We start from the raw sequence: 21,053 nt of genomic DNA on the forward strand, positions 1-21,053 counted from the left end.
ATAGAGCCCCACAGTTATGGAACAGTCTTCCAATTAGTTTTCGGGACTCAGACACAGTCTCAGTGTTTAAGTCCAGGCTGAAAACATATTTGTTTACTCAAGCCTACCATGACTAGACTTTCTGTTACGCTAAGCACAGTCCTAACAATCTCTTCTCTCCCTCTCTTCTTCTGTTGAGCCACACACAATTTTATGGAGATACTAGAGATCCTGATACTTTCTGCTCTCCGGCCATACCTGATCCATTTCTGATGTCCTACCTCTGGATGGAGCTCTCATCTACTCCAATTCCAGAATGCTGGAACTACGGCTGCTTCTATGGCCAAACAGACTTCATATAAATCCATAATTAACTTTTTCACACTATCTTTTGTTACCCAGATGAGGACGGGTTCGCTTCCGAGTCTGGTTCCTCTCAAGGTTTCTTCCTCTTAACATCTTAGGGAGTTTTTCCTCGCCACCGTCGTCACCGGCTCGCTCAATAGGGATAAATTTGCACATTTAAAATCTATCCTGTGTTTATATATTTCTGTAAAGCTGCTTTGAGACAATGTCTATTGTAAAAAGCGCTATACAAATAAAATTGAATTGAACTACCTGAAATTCAGGTCTTGAAATTTTAGGTAAAAAAAAAATCAGGTATCAAAAACGATAGATTGAAAACAGGTCATCTAAAAAATAAAAATAAAATAAAAAATGTTAAAAGGTAAAATCTCGTCTCGTTTGTATACGGTTAAAATATGTCGACCCTCGTAACAATTTCCTGTGCTGTGTTCTGGTGATGTGATTTTGAATGACTCAGGAGCAACGAGTTGTGTGTGTGTGTGTGTGTGTGTGTGTGAGAGAGAGAGAGAGAGAGAGAGAGAGAGAGAGATTTTGATTGATTGATTTTAATTATATTCTGCTTGAAAAAAGATTCGTTCATTTTGCTGAACGAGACTGAATGAACCGGACTTCCGAACTTCCCATCACTACTGCATTCTATACAACGTTGGTTGTTGTTGTTTTTTAAACTCCACGCGCGCTACGCAAAGCTGACGCAGCCACAGCGGCCTCTATGGGTGACAGTTGGTAACAAATTAGCGTGGTGAATGAATTTCGGGGTATCTCCTCCTCCTCTGGCGTCACGTTCTCTCCTCTACAAAAGCTTCATGGAGACACTGAACCGACCGGGCACAAACAGAGGCAGTTGTCGTGTGTCTCGGCAAAGGGGCCAAACGGAGGCGAAATGAGGGCTTTCGGTTTGGTTTTGAGGACCGCGAGCAGCCTGGTTGCCCGGCAACAATCCCGGAGGACGTGCGGTTCCGCATCGCCCAATAGAAAGGTAACGCATTCCTATATGCTGTGTGCTACAGGCTAACATGGCAATGCTACAGGCATTAGCACTTACAAATATGTTGACCTAATGGGATGTGTTTCACAGCAGATCCGCAGCTGCTTTGTTGTGGATGGACTTATAATATCACAGTTAATGTAGTAGAGCCTCTGTAGTGTAAACGTTCAATCCCATAGGGGACTGATGATGATGAGGATGAGGGAAAAGGATGCCTCATAATGGCAAACCAAAATGCCTGAGCATTAGGTAGAGAGAACATGTAGGAATAATGAAGCTTCTTTTTTTCTTGTATGTTATATATAACATTCCATTATTATATAATATACCCCAATTGTTTTTGTCTGAGGATTGGGGTTATTTTGGGACATTAATATTATGTGTGAATAACAAAAGCTTGTTCAAGTCTCCAGTTTTGTTTTTGGTCACAAGGCAGAATAGTTGCATTTATTTACGTCATGTACATTTTCATTTTCAGTCTGAGTAATTACTTGGTTGCTTGTGAGCTCTGAGTATCAGCTGATCCCATACCAACACCCTGACTGTCACTGAGCCGGCACTCCACGCTTCTGCTGTCGAGTTATGCAAAACATCCCAGGCGTGGTTGTGGCATCCTTGAAAACAGTTTGTGTCATATATTGACCTGAATGATCTATGTAATGCCAGTCAACATCACACGGCATAAAATATACACAATCCTCTCCGAATCTATTGGAACAGCAAGGCTTTTGTTTTTGCTATACATTTGCGGTTGATATCAAAAGATGAATAGATCAGAGTTTCAGCTTTCTTTCAGATTTCCTGATCTTTACACCTAAATGTGATTAAACAACTTAGAACCTGGCATCTTTGGTGGCAGACCACCCAATGTTTAGGTGATGCCAATATAGGAACAGACAGTTTTAAAGTAAATGAAAGTAAATCACACTTAATATTTGGTTCTCCTTTCAGTCTCCTCAGTTGGGTTAAGGTCTGGTGATAAAACCTTCTACTTTTTCCCCCTGATAAAATCCTTTGCTGTGTTGCCAGCGTGTTTTGGGTCATTGTCTTGCTGCATGATGAAGTTCCTCCTGATTCATTTGGATGCATTTCTCTGTAAATTTTCAGACAGATTGTTTCTGTATTCTGTGCGTTTCTGACTTCTGAATTGATTCTGCTGCTACCGTCATGAGTTACATTATAAATAAAGATTAGTGAGAATGTTCCAGAAGCAGCCATGCAAGCCCAAACCATGACACTACCTCCACTGTGCTTGAGAGATGAGCTCGTATGTTTTGGATCACGAGCAGATCCTTTCTTGCTCCACACTTTCCATCACTTTGGTAGAGGATAATCTTGGTTCCAGAGCTTTTGCGGCTTGTGGTTTGGCCCCTATATTTCTGCTCTTAAAGTCTTCTTCGAGCAGTGGATTGTGATACCTTCACCCCTACCCTGTGGAGGTTGTTGGTGATGTCAATGATTGTTGTTTTTGGAGGGTTTTCTTCACAGCTCTCACAATGATCCTGTCATCAACTGCTGTTGTTTTCCTTGGCTGACCTGTTCCATGTCTGGTTGTTAGTACACCAGTGGTTTTTCTTTTTCAGGACATTTCAAATTGTTGTATTGGCTATGCCCAATGCTTGTGCAATGGTGCTGATAGATTTTCCCTCTTTTCTAAGCTTCAAATGGCCTGTTTTTTGTCCATAGACAGCTCTCTGGTCTTCATGTTGGTTTATCCTTTTTGGTTTATCCTTTTTTAACAACAAATGCAGTCTTCACAGGCAAAACCCAGGGCTCAGACCATGAGGAGACATTCAGATCTATTGATTGTTTAAACAGTCAATCGAACAGGGCACACCTGTGCAACAAGAAACATCTGTCAGGCACATGTTCCAATATTTTTGATCACTCGAAAAACGTATGGGTTCAAACAAAAGGTGCCATGTTCTAAGTTGTTTAACACATCTAGATGTACAAAATGAGGTAATGAAAGCTGAAATTCTGATCTGTCGTCTCATATTCATCGTTTGATCTCACACCCAAATGTCTTCAGTTTATAGCAAAAAAAACTAAAGAATTGGCCTGGCCGTTTGAATAGTTTCTGAGGGGACTGTATATATTTGGAGGTTCCTGCACTACCAAGCTACTACTGCCCTAAACCCTCAACTGCACAGTTGTATCCCATCTCACCTGTAAGTCATTTTGAATGAAAACACAGGATAAATCAATAAATCTCATGTGACCATATTTCAGATTTTTTTTAAATAAATGACATCTGATCATCACACCCATATGCAGGCCTTCCCCAAACTGTTGCCACAAAGTTGGACACACACACACACACACATACACAGTTGTATAGAATGTCTTTGCATGCTGAAGCACTACAATGTCTCTTCACTGGAACTAACAAAACCTGTTCGAGCATGACCAGGTCTCTGTACACACAGCAAGGCCTATGAATACAAGCTCCATGAAGACATCAGTGCCTGACCTCACTAATTCTCTTGTGGCTGATTGAACATAAATCCCCACAGCCACACTACAAAATCTAGTGGAAAGCCTTCCCAGAAGAGCGGAGGTTATTATAAAAGCAAAGGGGGACTAAATTGGAAATGGGATGGTCAGCAACCACACATGGGTGTGATTGTCTAGTGTACACTTTTTTTTTTCCTTTTCAATTTTTATACATACTTTTGGCCATATAGGGTATGTAAGTCATAAATTTAAGCAAACATGGTGCTAGAATTAGGCCTCCATGATCGACATTTTGGCTCCTGTTTGTTATATACATTGGCACCCCTATGAATTCATATGAGAAAAATATATTAGAAGTATATTCACATTGATATTTTACATTTATTTTAGTACACCTGGGTGACTAGGAACAGGAAATTGTTCAACCATGACTTCCTGTCCAGGGATATAAATATGAAGTAACACATAGGCCAGATTCCCTTAGTCATTCATAACAATGGGTAAGACCATGGAATATAGCTGTGATGTGCGGCAAAAGGTTGTTGAGCTTCACAAAATGGGAAGTGGCTATAAGAAAATAGCACAAGCATTGAAAATGCCCATTTCCAGTCAACTGGAAATGTTATGAATCATCCTGGAATTGGACGTGTGTCTATATCGTCTCAACGCACTGTGAACAGGACGGTTCGAGTGGCCGAAAAATCTCCAAGGATCACAGCTGGAGAACTGCAGAAGTTAGTTGTGTCTTGGGGTCAGAAAGTCTCCAAAACTACAATCTGAAGTCACCTACATCACCACAAGTTGTTTGGAAGGGTTTCAAGAAAAAAGCCTCTACTCTCATCCAAAAACAAACTTGAGCGTCTTCAGTTTGCCGGACACTACTGGAACTTCAAATGGGATCGGGTTCTATGGTCAGATGAAACCAAAATAGAGCTTTTTGGCGATAAACACCAAAGGTGGTTTTGGTACACAGAGAGGTAGCCATATGGAAAAGTACCTCATGCCCACGGTTAAATATGGTGGTGGCTGTTATCTTGGCAAAGGGAGCTAACACAAAGTATTAACTAAAAGGGTGCCATTCATTGTTGCACACTTATAGTTAATAAAGGTTGTTTTCTTTTTGTTTTTTTGTTTTGGTTTTTTTGGTAAACCTGTGTTGTTTGCAATTGTTTTATATCCATGAGAGCAGAGTATTTTTGTGTTTTTTTTTTTTTTTTTTTTTTTTTTTTTTTTTTAACAAAAGATCACCAATTAAGACAATTTGTCACAGCCTTCTTTGCTCACATTTACCAAGGGTGCCAATATTAGTGGAGGGCGCTGTAAGCTCTTGAATGTAAGACACATTGTTAAGAAATGTTGTACAGTTAGCACAAGGAGCCTACTGTATTACACACTAACCACAAAATTAAAGGAAGCTTCCTACAGATCTATTACATACTATTAAAGTAGACAGTAACTTGTATTAAGAATATACTTTTAAACTTTAGTGCCCTCTTGTGGTATGTTTTTTCGTCCCTTCCATGCATCGATACTGAATAAATAAAAATCAGGTCGTTCACGCAGTTAAACACACTCACACACCCATATATTTGCTCAATACACTCTGTAAACACACTGTAACTGTTCACACAGCACTCATCCACTGACATATTTGCCCTTTTATCCAGGAAAAAAGTTTGTTGGTCCTTAGGGAAAACCCCAGATGCTACAGTAATCAACATCCGCTCCATAAAATGTGCATATAGTATCAGATTGGTGGGAAAAGCTGTAACAATCAAGTCCATGCTTACACAAGTGATTTAGAAAAAGTACAGCACAGGTCTTAAATAGTGATACCCAACTTTAAGCCACTCTATATAGAAGCTTTGCATAAATAAGGATCTTATTGAACAGGGTTGGCACTGTCGATCAGTCTAACAGCAGCATTAATTATTAGAACTAAAACCATTCTTTTATCGACTTAAATATGTAAATAGACATTGCAGCTGTGATGAATGAATTACATAAATAGAATGGCACATGATGCATGGAAAATAAACTTGAATAGTATTTTACATGGGCTACTTTTCATGTTATTCATGAAAAGACTTTTAAAGAGATAAATGATATGTTGTTTAGCTGTAGCTATAACGGTGATTTTGAGATTTTAATATTTTGTTGGGATTTTTTTTGCAAGTGTGTATTCTTATGCCTTGAGTATAGCTAGAAGTGTGCTTTATATGTTTTGGTTTGTTTGTTGTTTGTTTTACAATTATTTTTTTTTTGTTATACCACATGACGTTTCATTGGGCTGAGTTTCTAAACATCCTATTTACAATATATTATTAATATCTCGTATAAATCAATGAAACGAAATGTTAGATTTCATTTTTCTGCAGGTTTGAATGCGAATCAAATGCAGTAAAATAAGTCGAAACCGGATTCCGGTGTTCAGAGCGTTATCTTTCTAACATGACCGTATGGCCAGAGCGATTATCATTTGTAAATAACCGAATAAAGTTCTAACATTCTTCATCTGTTTAAACAGAACGAGCCAGGTTTCGGCTTGCTGTTCGACATCGATGGGGTTTTGGTGCGGGGAAAGACGCCCATCCCACGGGCCAAGAAAGCTTTTCACAAGCTGGTGGACTCTAACGGCCAGTTCATCGTTCCTGTGGTTTTCGTCACAAATGCTGGGAACTGTCTTCGGCAAAAGAAAGCCGATCAGCTGTCTCACATACTGGGGGTTTCTGTGAGTAAACCACAAACACTACACATCACAGACACAGATTACACTGTGTCATTTTAGCACTGGGTCGAAAAGAATTGGGTTGGAATTACTGACATACTCACCGGATCATTCCCGACACCCCATTTTCTTTTCAATTTGGTCACCTACTAATTCCCACGCTCCAGCTACCTCTTCCTAATCATATGAACGCTACCAACCAGGGAGGGTGAAAGGAAACATGATACAATCAGAGCTTCCTTATACACAAATGCCCATGATTGGCTATTGCTTCTATGATTGACAGTGGGGAAAGAGTAATGCCATCCCTCCCTACCCAGAGAGCATAGCCAATTTTGCATCCTTGGCTCCTGGCTACAGTTAAAAGCCTAGTTCACACTGCACGCCTATCAACATTGGCAGATCGCTGCTGTTCACACTACACGACTTGCTGTCTTGTAATCGGGAGTCTTGAAGTCGTTGTGGTGTTCACGCTACGTGATTCCTCAGTGACGGGGGCTCACACACTACACGATCTGACACCCGACGACTCTGTCTGGAGTCCAAGACGACGTTTCATCACGAAAACAGACCTGAGAAGTGACACGGATAAATGATGCGAAAACCACGCGTGAAACATGAGTTGTTTATCTGAAGATGGACGTAGGACCGAAACGAGCAGTTTGCGCGATGATTTGTGCTGAAGAAACTCCAAAAACAAAAAGACAAAGAAAGTGGGTGAAAGAATGGATTAACACATGCAGGTAGCAGGGATTGTGTGTGATACAGAAAGAGGTGGGGTTGAGTAAGAAAAAATGGTTTGTAATGACAAGCCGACGTTTCCCTTCCTCACGGTGACCTCACCCCATGCCTTGCTCTCTCATTGGCTGTAGTTCGTCGCCGAAACCATTGCCATTGACGACACTTTTCACACCACAGGATGTGGAGTCGCCCGACAGCTCCAGATATTTAGCATAGCAAATATTTGTCAGGTGTCGGTGATGCCTCGGCGATGTGTCACACATAACGATCGACTACCGATTTGCGAGCACCGATTGCTCGAAGATTTGCCTCCTATGAAAGGGTTTTTGTCTGCAAGCTCGGCGACTTGCAAATCGGGCTTAAAACCGTGTAGTGTGAACTAGGCTTTAGGTGTGGCATCGTCGAGATTTTAATCTGTGACCTCCCAACAACAGGAGAGACGCTTTTCTGTCCGCTAAGGAGCCTTACAGTCCTTCGCAGTACTGACATCCTTTAGAAGAACTGAAACAGAACTGACCAGTCAGTAATTGCCGTCAAACGCAGAAGTTTGCATCCAAAATGAAGACGAGACAGAATGACATTTTCCGTCAACAAGACATTTAACGTATTAGTCTGCAAAAATCCATAATTATTACGAGTAACAAAAAAACATGTATGTAAGATACTGGTGGTGAACACTTTTCGTTTCTCTTCTTGAATGTAATGTAACATAAATATGCTTTACGTTTAAGGTTAACCATAACCGCATCATTTAACATGGCCAACAAATCATGAACAAATCATTTACTTAAAATCATCAGTTCTTCTGTTCATTTTGCGTCCTGTTTTCTTTGTAAATCAGTTGTAAAAACAGAGGTGGGTAGATGTTTTATATTAGGAACGTCGCTTAGCGCTGTTGTGAACTTTATAACTCTCCCCCAGATATCCCAAGATCAAGTCATGATGTCTCATAGTCCTCTGAAAATGTTCAGGAAATATCATGACAAGTGTGTGCTGGTATCAGGCCAAGGCCCAGTGCTGGACATTGCCAAAAAGTATCCTTTCATTTTGTTCCGTGTATATTGTGCAGAGTTATTACCCTGTTTACAGTTATAGTTCTATTTATATAGCGCTTTTCTAGACACGCAAAGCACTTTAGATAGTATGGGCGGGGTTGATCTCCTCAACCACTACTAGTGTGTAGCGTCCACCTGGAGGATGCGATGGCAGCCATAGTGCGCCAGAAAGCCCACCACACACCAGCTATTAGTGGAGAGGAGAGAGTGATGTAGCCAATTCAGAGATGGGGATTATTAGGGGGCTGTGATAGAAAAGGGCAAATGGGGGAATTCCACCAGGACCCCGGGGTTCTACCCCTACTCTTTCACGAGAAGTGTCCTGGGATTTTTAATGACCACAGAGAGTCAGGACCTCGGTTTAACGTCTCATCCGAAAGCCCATCGCAACGTGGTGCACCTGGTTTTTGTATATTTTCAATCAAATCGACCTCATGATCAAAAAAAGAGCAGTAAATCCATCTTGTCAGTGCTCCATGATGTAGCGCAGGGCAATGACTGTGTTGATGGTGAAACTGAAACACACTTCCCAGTCTACTTCTTTGAAAGTTGTGGCTAAGTTGACTGCAATATCAGCGGTTCCTCTGCCACGATGTCAACAGTTGGCACTTTCCAAAAAGTAGTGTATCTGTCAACTTCTAAGTTGTTGTTTAAATGGATGTGCAGTGATTTATAGAATCCTAAAAATATGATTCTAATCTCCGTACTCCTGATGCATTTCTACAAATAGCCCAAAAGGAGCTTCTGAAATGAGAGCACAGCAGTTTTGCAGGATAAAGCACATGTCTTGTTGTTGTGTGCTGAAAATACTTACTTGTTAAGAGGATGTTGTTTTTAGCATCACCTGATCTTTTGAGAACAGTACAGAATCAGACGGTCTCAGGAGGGTTTAGCAAAGCTACTTGTCAAACGTAAAAAGATACTCTACAGAAACACGTATTCATTCATTCATTCATTCATCTTAAGTAACCGTTTTTATCCTGGTCAGGGTCGCAGTAGAGCCCAGAGTCAGTCCGTTGAAGGCCATCACACACATTCACAACTAGGTGGCCTCCACCATTATGTTGTCCGGGTGTCTGTCCATCCGTGTGTCCGTCTGAGAGACTTGTTAGCGTGATTTCTCCAGAACCAGTGATTGAACGTTTGTAGGATTTCTATGGAATGATCACTGTAACCAGAAGATGAACTGAATTTAAATTTTGGAATTGATCCAAACAGGGTCAGGGTCACAGCAAGGTCAAATGTCAGAAATAGTTTTTCTGTAATCGCTTCCTTTCTGTTTGAAGTAATCTCAAGGATAAAAATCAGTAAGAAGAAGGACTAGATTTGTTTTCCATCTAGCCATCTTCGTCGACACCATCGGGGTCGAATTCTACTTGTTGTTTTGTTGTTGTTTTTTGTTTTTTAAACTCAAATTTCAGAGAAAAGTTTGCCAGTTTGGTTATCTCACTTAGGATCATTTTATGCCCCCCACCACATGGTTCTACGGTTCTACCTGTTGTGAATATGTGACCCTCCTGTTACTGTTTCCTTGCACAATCAATCCATATTACTTCCTGCAAGCTGGCCAGCAGTTGGCGGAAGTATTATGATGTTATGGTGGTCGTGCCTGGCTGGTAGCTTACAGTTAGCTCTTTCCTGTTAACTGTTTTCATATCCTGAATGCACATTTAGGTTTGCAGCTAAACCTGTAGTCTGCTGCAGAATTACAGTCATAATCTCTCTGTTGCTTTGTGCCTCTCTTTTAAAAGAGAGTAAAAGAAATTTGCTATTGTGTAATGAAGCATTTATGATGCCGTCTATCGATGGATCCTGATATAATTTTGTCAATGATTACGAGACTAATCATAAATTCAGAAGAAAATATCTTCATAGGATATTTGTGTGTTTGTCTGCCGCTTGCATAACAAGTACCTACCTCAGTTGAATAGGTTAAAATTAGATGCAAAGCATATACATTTTGTGTGGAAATACCAAGGCGTTACCGCTCTGAAGTAGTGAGGGATTCTGTTTTACTGTCCAGCCAATCATAACCGGTGTAGCAACACTCACCTTTTTAATATCTGGATCTCTTCTTTATCCAACAGCCTAGGCAGAGTCCATGATTGCTACACATTAGGTCATAGACTTCATGCACGGATTAGATTAGTTTTGTGCAAGCTGTGCAGGGAATGTTCTTATATATGATTTAAGCTCCCTAGACTGAAAATGAGTCACATACACCAGTGCTGTATTGTGCAATGTCAGTAAGTACCACGCTTGAATAATAAATCTGTGAAACTAGGATAGCCTTTAGTCAGAAACCGAGGTCATCTTGAACAGAACACAACCCTGAATCGCCCACGTTCCGGGACGATAGCTGTAAAGTACATAGGGTCAAATGTACGACTTGATCGACACGCCTGAAGGAACACCGGGCAACTTTGACTTGTAAATTCACAAGACGTCAATCCCATATAAAAGCTGTGGAATTATATACCAAACGTGCTAACCAATAAGCCTCTGTGTCCCCCTAAATGCCCTAAATGTGAAAGTATCACACTGTTGTGAGTGCCCTTGAGACACAGCCAAATGCATCCAACTGACCTCCTTATTTGTGTCATTGTCACAGTACTACAAACCAGCACCACAAACATTTACACCTCCTAAATATTGTAAGAAATCATTTGTTTCACATTCACATATTTTTCTTAACCTGTGCTCTCAGCTTGGGCTTTACCAAAGTGGTCAGTATTGATATGTTAAGAGAATCGTTCCCCCTGCTGGACATGGTGGACCATAACCGACGACCAAAAGTGCCGGTGAGTGATTTGTCTTTATTCTGTGTCGTCATCCAAAATGATCGCTTATAAGAAAATTAAACCCAAGTATGGTTGAATTGCAGTGTTCCATCAGAGTTAGCTTGGAAAAGCCAGTACACATTTGTATTCATCACGCAGCTTAAATACAGTGAGGGGAAGTATTCAGACACTTTTTTGTTTTTGTTATTCAATATACTTCCAGTAAATATCTCCACTTCAAATTTACACACGTCGTTTGAATTTGTACTTAAATATGAGCAAAAACAATCATGTATTCATCATAAAACTAAACTGATTAGGTAAAGAAGGACACATGTATAAAAAGTACATATAAAATATATGTGTAAAGGTTACATAAAAAGTTCTAGATATAAATCCTTTAAAAAATAATGTTCCTGGTGTCATTATAAAAGACGTCGCCATTGGTTGGGAAGATTTCACGCAACAAGTAGCAATCATGATGAAGGTGAAGGAGCTTTCTAAAGTTCTCAGGGACAACGATATTAAACAATAACACTCGAGTGGAAAAAACTACAGAGCCATGGCAAAGACCTTAAACATTCCTGTCGGTACAAGCGGTTTGATAATATGCAGGTGGTAAGTTCATGGAACCACAACTAATTATGCCTGGACATGTGCGCCATGCAAGATTTCACAATGCATTCTCAGACTAATGATAAGGAAGTTAAGAGAGAAGCCAGCAGTCAGTCCAAAAGAGTTGCAGGATGACCTGAAAGCAGCAGGAACGATATTTACACAGAGAATAATAAGCAATAAACTGCACACAATCATCTCCATTCCTACACCGCACACACACAAACAAAACTCCTCTGTCCTAAAAGAAGCACAGACATGTGCATCTAAAAGAACAATGCACTCTGGTCAGATGAAAAATAATAGAACTCTGAGAGTTCTTCAGCTCGTCATTTTTGAAGAAAGAAGGGTTGGCACGTACGATCTCAAGAATATCAGACCCACAGTGAAGTGTGAAGGTGGGGGCATCATGATATGGTGCTGCTTCTCTGCAAACTGGGGCATTACACACCATCGAAGGAAACATGAACAGGATGATGGACCAGGAGAGTTTAATCTCATCAGCCAAGAAACTGAATCTGGGGAAGATGGATGTTTCAAAAAGACAACGACCCCATCAGAATAATTCAAGAAGGCCTTGCACGGCCTAGCCAATCTCCTGATTTGTATCCCATTGAAAATGGATGGATTATTTGAAATTGCGAGTTCATCAGAGGGACCTTCGGAGTCTTTGGGGGATTGAAGATGATTTGGTAAGGGGAATGGGCCAATATTGACCCACCGTACTGCAAAAAATCACTTCTTGCCATAGAAGTCTCAAAGCTGTAATTACCAACAACAGCTTTGCACCAAAATTATATAACGTTGATCATTTGTGGCGTACTAGAAGTATCAGAATACTTATTTCCGCCCACTGTATCTTTCCAATATAATTCATACTCATTATATCAGCTCAGGTTTGAACTCTCAATCATTTTTAATTCTGCTTCCTTTACATTCATTCTTTGTTTGGCCTATATGAGTCATTTTTCACTTACTGACCAATATATCGTACATTAGTTGGTGGTTTACACCTGAAATGTTTGGACAAGAAGAGTAGCCAGGGGTTATTATGAGTAACCATATGCATTATGATAGACCGGTATATTTCATTTTTCATTGTGAAATTCAGGAACTCTGTGATCAGCGTTAGACCAGGAGATATATCAAGTCCATTTTAATTTTGATTATTATTGCAGTCCTCTCCTGTTGTGAACCTCCCTAAAGTTGAAGGTAAGATCCTTTTGTTGTTAAATGGGTTTGTTTTGCGGGATTAAGTGTCGTAACTTTGACGACATAGTTTTTACGTTATAACATCGCGGATCCAGCCTGTGTTATAGATTTGCAATCATGAATATTTATTTCATGTTTTTGCACTCAACATTCTTCGCACCATAGTCCCACCAGTAACAATGAAGATGCATATAAAACAATTCAGTATACAGTAGCATGATGATATGTAAGGAATAAAACATGACAGGATGTGTTGTTAGGATAATCAGTGATGGGGTGATGTGAATACCACCCCAAAGATAATTACTATGCTATAACAGCAGTGTGTAACAGTGTTTTATTTCTCATATACCACAGCAATTTGCTAACAATTACTCTTTTTATTAATTAAAGACAATGCCTTGTACTTGTTTATCAGTTTATAGTTACTTTTAATGTTTTGGAACAGGCACAAAACAAGTCACTTATGTTATAAGAGCTGTAAACAGTCCTTCTCTGGCCAGGCGCTGTTGTTTTCACTCTTGAAGTTTAAAAAAAAAGTACTGACAGCTGAGACTCGATAATCATCTCCTTACAGAAAGCTTCACTATATTAACAGGGATAGGTATTCCTTTGTTAACAACACTGTGTTGTAACTAACCTAAGTGCCTGTAAATGAGTTGTTACCATAGAAGTAATGGTGTATTAGAATAAGGGCATTCATATAAATCTGGGATTTTCCTTTCAATCTTGTTCTAGAAAGTTAGTTAATTAATTAATTGATTGATTGATTGATTGATTAAACGGCAATGTGGTATAAAAACCCATGTACAGGTTACAGGGTAACAGAACTACATAAAAAAGAAAATTTCCAGATTATGGTGCTGTCCTTAGTATTGAAGCTTTAACGCGCCACAGTTATGTAACTGCTGTAGTCATGATCATCAGTGGGAAAAAAATATAACCTACAAACAAGCAGAAAGAATTTGATGAATTAGAACCACAACATAGTATTTATGACTGAGATTTCTGTATAATAATAATAATGTTTCTCTTCTGCTCGTTTGCAGCTGTGATCCTCTTTGGAGAGCCAGTTAGATGGGAGACCAACCTGCAGCTAATTACTGATGTTTTACTGACTGGTGGGAATCTGAGTAATGTGTATGAAACATCCCACTCCTCCCACCTGCCTCTGTTAGCATGTAACGTGGACCTTATGTGGATGGCAGAAGCCCAGGCTCCAAGGTAACCGTTACATTGATCAGTTTAGGTGTGCAATAGCAACACAAACCATACAATCTATATATATATAAATAGAGAGCTTTGGATAATAAGAGTGTAAAATAATCTTCGGAATAGCACTTCTGGTTTGGTAAGAATAAATATTCACGATAATAGATGGAAATGAGAATTGCCAAATCAGTACCTTTGCTGTTTCCTGATGTAGGTTTAATAGCATGTTTTTCCACGGTTGATGAAGGCCCTGAAGGCTTCCAGGCATGATACTAGTAGAAACCATTAGACAGTGGCTTACATAATTGAAACATTATTGATTCTTTGTATCGGGTACGTTTTGATAGCTCCTTGTTCTTCATCATACCTTAGGTATGTTCTTTAAAAAATTTTTTTAAAGCCTTCCAGGAACAGGTGTCATTAAGTGTACTGAGATCATTTGACAATTTCATAGCACACATGTAGACTCCGTTCCATTATATATGTGAGTACTGATGGCTACTGGCTGTAATTTAGGTGTTTCATAACAACAAGGGTGAATTTTAATGCAATCACAACTTTTTTATTTGTAATAAAATTTTGAAAATTATGTTGATTCCCCCACCCCCAGCCCACCCCTCCCCCCCCACCCCACCCCTCCCCCCCATTTGACATTATGGGCTATTTTGTGTAGATATATGACATTTATTACCAGTCAAGTCCATTTCGGTTCCAGGTTGTAACACTACAAAATGTCAACGTGAATATTTACGCAAGGCACCGTATACCGTTAGTGTTTCGCAGTAAACTCGTATCTCTACAAACAGAAATGTGTTACATGAAACACAACCCCTGTCTAAAATTCTGCCTTGAATTTCCTTGGTGGATCTGTTCAAGAGTGCATAGTGTGTGCCACACACCCATGAGATATTTGGCATGACTGAATCCCTGCTGTTTATTAAGTATTAAAGTTTTTTTTTCCCCCCTGTTGACAGATTTGGTCATGGCACATTCATGGTGTGCTTGGAGAACATCTACAAGAAGATCACAGGCCAGGAACTGAAGTATGAGGCGCTGATGGGGAAACCCAGTGAGCTGACCTATCATTACGCTGAGTATCTGATCAGAACACAGGCGGCAGAGAGAGGCTGGAGATCACCAATCACATCACTCTACGCTGTTGGGTAAGAGGATCTCACAACCTTACCATCTCATGTCAGCTGTCAAATTGATTTGTGAAGTGATTGGGTGTGAGATTAATGTGAAAAACACTTAATATATTTAACCTTCATCTGAGTAATTATTAGTACAAATTATATTAGTGCAAATGGAGTCCCCTGCTCCGGACAGGTGTGTTTGCACAGTTACAGTGGGACAGTCGTAGCTCATTGATTAAGACATTAGACTACTGATCAGAAGGTCTGCTGGGCCCTTGAGTAAGGCTGTTAACCCTCAACTGCCCAGTTGCATAAAAATGAGGTAAATGTAAGTCGCTCTGGATAAGGGTGCGTGCCGAATTCTTTAAATGTAATGTTAAAGTGTAAATAAGAGAGTATAAATAATGATACAGCCACTAACTTCACCTTTGTGCTTCAAATTTACAAACAGCAGGGATTTTAGTGTGTTTATTTTACTTTGTAACTCCCTGAATCTTCATAATATGCATACCCCTCCAAAAGTATTGTAATGGTAGGGCTAATCCCCCCCTCCCCCCCCCCCCCCCCCCCCCACCCCCCCCCCCCCCCCCCTATATGCAACTTATAATGACTTCTCCAGTCTCAAAATTATTCAACTCCTTCATGGCAAGCATCTTTAGTACTTAGTAGAGCACCCTATTGCTGTTATGACCTGCTGCAAACGAGATGCATAGCTTCTGGCAGCGTTCCTGAGGAATCTTACTCCATTCCTCATGAGCAATGGCCTCCAGTTCAGTAATATCCTTGGGTTTGCGTGGTTTGCAGCCACCTTCTTCAAATCCCACCAGAGACTATCTATGGGGTTCAAGTCAGGTGACTGTGATGGCCCTGTAGAATCTTCCAGGACTTCTTCTGCAACCAAGCCTTGGTGGTATTTGAGGTATGCTCGTGATCATCCTCCTGTTGGAAGGTCCAGTGACACCCAAATTCCAGCTTCCTCACAGACGGCATGACGTTTTCTCCTAGGATTTCCTGATACTTCAATGAATCCACACTTGAATCTTGCTTTCTACACGCTGCAGGTTTCCAGTGCCAGAGAATGCAAAGCAGCCCCAGAGCATCACCGAACCACCACCATGCTTGACTGTGGACAGGGTTCTTTCTTCATTCTTCTTCCTCCAGACATACCGCTGATCCATCGTGCTGAAAATGTCCAGTTTTGTTTCATCGCTCCACAGAATCCCAAAACTTCTGTGGCTTATTTATATAAGTTTGAGCGACTTTTCTTGTGCTTTTGGGTCAGTAGTGGTAAACGTCTTGGAGTTCTGGCATGGAAACCTTCTGTGTTTAGTACGCATCATACCGTGCTCACTAAAACCTCAGTGTCACTGAAACCACCAAGTCACCAAGTGTTCTTTTGCAGTCACTCGAGGGTTTTTCACAACCTGCCTTCTCAGAAATCTGCTTGCAACCTTTAATAGCTTCCTTTTTCTACCCCATCCAGGTATTTCATATATTTTCTACCCCTAGCCAGTTCAGGTATTTCATGTGTTCCAGCTCAAGCACACCTGGTGCAACTAATGAAGCCCTTGATTAGTTGCATGAGGTGTGCTCGAGACAACACCTGCTTTGCATATTTGTGCTGTTGTGAGGGATTCTATTCAGGGGGGTGAATAATTTTGAAACTGGAGAAATCATTATAAGTTCCATTTTCAGTTGAATTTTGGGAAACCACTCGAAGTATCCGTCGTGTTGAACTATTTAAATCGCTTTTGTTTGATTTGTTCATCGCAAACAGCTGAAATTCTATAAATTTTGACAGTAAACCTGATTTGCACTGGGGGTTGAATAATTTTGATTGCAACTGTAAATATCAGGAAATGGACACTGAGATTCTGATCGCTCTGATCTCAGATTCATCTTTTGAGCAAAAACAAAAGAATTGGCCTTGCTGTTCAGGAGGGACTGTCTGTAAGGAATAAAACATCATGACCGATCATGCAGATAATAATTCAAATGATCTGGTGATATGATGCAGCCCAATCCTGAAGTTGTTTATTTTTCAGGAACAGCACACAATAAATGACTCAAACGTGCACCGTGACATTCTTTCATTGACAAAATGTCAGGTTGGCAGTTAAAGAATGTCACGGTGCTTGTTTGAGTCATTTATATTTACCTTCAATGTTTTATAATGTCTGTGAAACAGGTTAATTCCTGCTATCACTTACATTGTCACAGCTACATACAGAAGTTACCTTACCAGTCTCTCCCCACTCGCTTACGAAGAATGCAATGTCTCATGTTACCAAGAAATTAAATTCCTTGTGTTCCGTCAATAAAACGAAAAGAACTGCTTTACCCCTGACTGTTACAAAGCGCTCCTCTCGAGACTCCTCCCACAAATGAGAAATAAATGTCTCTTCAAGGAAAACTTCATCATTTGAACGATTATGTTTTTTATCCGGTTAAGTGTGGATTGTCCCACATACATCTCCTGACGTTGTTACTGGGCAAACAATAACAAATTATAATGAGCAAATGAATACGAACCTTACTTACAGCTTATTCTAATTGTTTAGAATATTAAATGTTTATTATTGTTCACATGACCCAATCAGATTATAATTATCTTGCTTTTTCTGTCCTCCTCATACATTAGGGACAACCTCATGACTGACATCTATGGTGCCAATCTCTACAACCGCTACCTCAAGGAACGGCTGGCCAGGAAGAGTGGCCAAGCCGTGCAACAAGCTCTGACCGGCACAGGAGCGTCAGTCTCTCAGGACGAGGACACGGACAATGACTGGGAGAGCGAGTTAGCATCTCCTTCTGCCACATCCTGTAAGTCCATCCTGGTGTGTACAGGCGTGTATAACCCACACATGGAGCTGCTCAGAGACACCAACCACTGCATCAAAGAGACTGTGTTCCACGGACACCGCGACTTCCGCTTCGAACCCGCGCTGATCGAACCGGGGAACGTTGTCCAGGATGTTCACGCTGCTGTCGAGCTCATTTTCGAAATGGAAAAATTTCCGACTCAGATTTAGTCACACGAGAACACTGAATACGAGAAACTTTAAGCTTTTACTCGTTTGCCATTTTGGGGAACTTTTATTTCAGTAAATATGTCATAGTTATAGGGACCGATGATGAATAAGTCCATAAAGCACAATACTGAAGACACTGTGGTATTTTACACACATGTACCAGATAAATAGACATGATGATAATAGGCTTAAAAGACTGTAATGTCTTGTAGTGACAGGACCATCCAATTAGATTCTTTTCCTTTGTGTGTTTTTCAACAGTTTGCCACATGAATTGGTCATTTTCTCATTTTACAGTTACTCCAAACTCTAGGCCAGCTGTTATAATGCTTAAGAGTCCATTTTATTTATTTATTTTTAAAAAATTCGCCAAATAGTTTCATCCTGAGAAAAGTGTTATTATTATTATTATTATTATTATTATTATTATTATTATTATTAAATACGTCTTTGTTTTTAATCGTATTTTAAGCTGGGATTTTTATTGTTGTACTGTTAAGCTCCTTAGGTTTTGCTTTATTTGTATTTCATTTATGAACTCATTGTTACATTTCTACACTAATGTTTGGTCAGTTGCGGATCTGTTCTGTGTTTTGTGGACTGTGCAAGCACATCACTGGCTTATTATAGTCTCACTTTCTTTTACAGTGCCTTACCCGGCTGAGAGACTTGTGGGTATAAATAGTTCTGTTCTCCTGCACGTCGTAGCGGCATGAAAACTAATGAATTAATCGCATTTTATTTCTTATACACGACGCTGATCCTAAAGATATAGATTCGAATCAAAACCTCAAGGCAGTTGACCTCATAGCTAAATATTAAAGGCACACAGAAAGAAAGCGCCACCAGTGGAACAGAAGTGCATGTGCGACGAATTTCTTTTCTGTTCAAAACTGTTCAAGATGTTAAGAAAAATGAAATGGTGATTAAACTGTAATAAAATGGTATCTCACTCAAAGCATAGAGTCTCAGGCATGCAGTTCTTTGTAAAGCTGAAACCTTGTGTATAGGCTCTAGATATCTCCCTAGAGCCTATACACTTTGGGGGGGGGGGGGGGGGGGGTGGAAGGTTTTAGACTGGCCAAGTCAATCACCAGACCTTAACCCATTTGAACAGCATTTCACCTCCTGAAGAGGAGACTGAAAGGAGAAACCCGCCAAATAAAAATAAAAAACAACTGAAAGAGGTTGCGGTAAAAGCCTGGGAAAGCATCACAAAAGAAGAACGCAACAGTTTGGTGATGTCAGAGGGCCACCGGCTTGATGCAGTTATTGTGATTCCAATTGGTCGGATATGCATTCATTTACTTCACAATTGATCTGTTCCTATACTTTTGCTCATCCAAAAACCGGGTGGTCTGATACAAAAGGTTCTATGTTTTATGTCGTTTAACACGTCTAGATGTAAATAGCGGGAAATAAACACTGAAATCCTAAACTCTCATCCCATCTTTTGACCTCAAACCCAAATGTCTTTGGTGCACAGCACAAAGAAATGACTTGGCCTTGCCGCTCCAATAGTTTCGGAGGGGACTGTATTCTGCTAAACTTGTATAGCTGTATAAAATGGGACTGAAACTATATCTGATTTAATCACGTGGCACAAAAACACACATTGCTGCGTGAGTGCCACACGGTCATTACTGTACCGAGGTTGATCCATCACCTAAATCATATCTGTTAAGCAGTGGTCCAATGAGCATGGCAGAGAGAAGCTTCCAAACTGCACCTAGCCACAGTCAGTAGTGAGGAAATTGGGAAACCTAGACTTATAATCAATGTCGTACCTGGCCCAAAGTTGATTCTTTTCCAATAACAGCACATCCCCAAATTTTATTAAAGAACAACATGTACTCCTTATCTGTTTAATAATTTAGTGGAATGTCTGTGAAACAATCATAGCAGCTATAAACAGTTGTTCACTTACCAGACTTTTTTTTTTTTTCAATTCTCTCGAAGTTAATTTAAAGAAGAAAAGAAAAGAAAAACACAGCTTGCCATGTTACTGAGAACCTGTAAAGTGCTAAATCCTCGGTCCTAAAGACTCCATGTTGGAAAATGTACTGACCGTTACAAAAAAAAAAAATCTCTGACACTGGAGACTCCTTCCGTAAATGCTACATAAACAGAAAACTTCACTATTACACTCACCAGACAAAACATTTTATAATTAATTTATGTCGATGTCCTCCGGGCAAGTCTCTGTAAGTTGTTACTATAGAAACCATAACATAGAACAAGCAATTTAATAGAAACCTTGCGGTAAGTACTATTAGCAGAGCTGCTTTTATAGAAAATTAATCAACACTTTCTGACCAAACAGATCAGAGAATTCAAAAGTGCTGTGGTATGAATAACTGTGTGCATGGAAAAGGATGATTCAGATACTTGGCCTGGAGAAGGAATGTAAAAGCTAACATTTCTCGATTTACTTTAAACGAGGGATAGAATTTTCTGTATATACAGTGAGGGGAAATAAGTATTCAGACACTTTTGTTTTTATTGTTGAGTTAATAAATATTAAATCTAATATTAAATATAAGAGTTAAAGTACAGATGCAGCTCAAAAAAAAAAAAAAAAAAAAAGAAATATCGTGGAAAAGTTTTCCATAATTTAATTCAAAAAGTGGAACTTTTATATAATCTAGATTTGTTACATAAAGTGAAATATTTCAAGCCATTTTTTTTTTGTTTGTTCGTTTTAAATGTTGATTACGGATTACAGCTCATGGAAATCAAAAACCCAGTA

The 21,053-nt window shown here is 39.8% G+C and overlaps 1 protein-coding gene across 1 annotated transcript; it reads left to right on the plus strand.

The window, feature by feature from the left end:
* Positions 1-867: 867 nt before the first annotated feature.
* zgc:77375 (uncharacterized protein LOC402927 homolog) lies at positions 868-19,265 on the plus strand. Its single transcript, XM_017450505.3, has 8 exons — positions 868-1,324; positions 6,318-6,521; positions 8,181-8,293; positions 11,022-11,115; positions 12,888-12,921; positions 13,971-14,145; positions 15,108-15,296; positions 17,911-19,265. The coding sequence occupies exons 1-8, from the start codon at positions 1,229-1,231 to the stop codon at positions 18,302-18,304; spliced, it is 1,299 nt and encodes a 432-aa protein (XP_017305994.1). The 5' UTR covers positions 868-1,228; the 3' UTR covers positions 18,305-19,265.
* The last annotated feature ends 1,788 nt before the right edge of the window (positions 19,266-21,053 follow it).

Source organism: Ictalurus punctatus, chromosome 21, assembly GCF_001660625.3.
Source record: "Ictalurus punctatus breed USDA103 chromosome 21, Coco_2.0, whole genome shotgun sequence".
NCBI classification, from domain to species: Eukaryota; Metazoa; Chordata; class Actinopteri; order Siluriformes; family Ictaluridae; genus Ictalurus; species Ictalurus punctatus.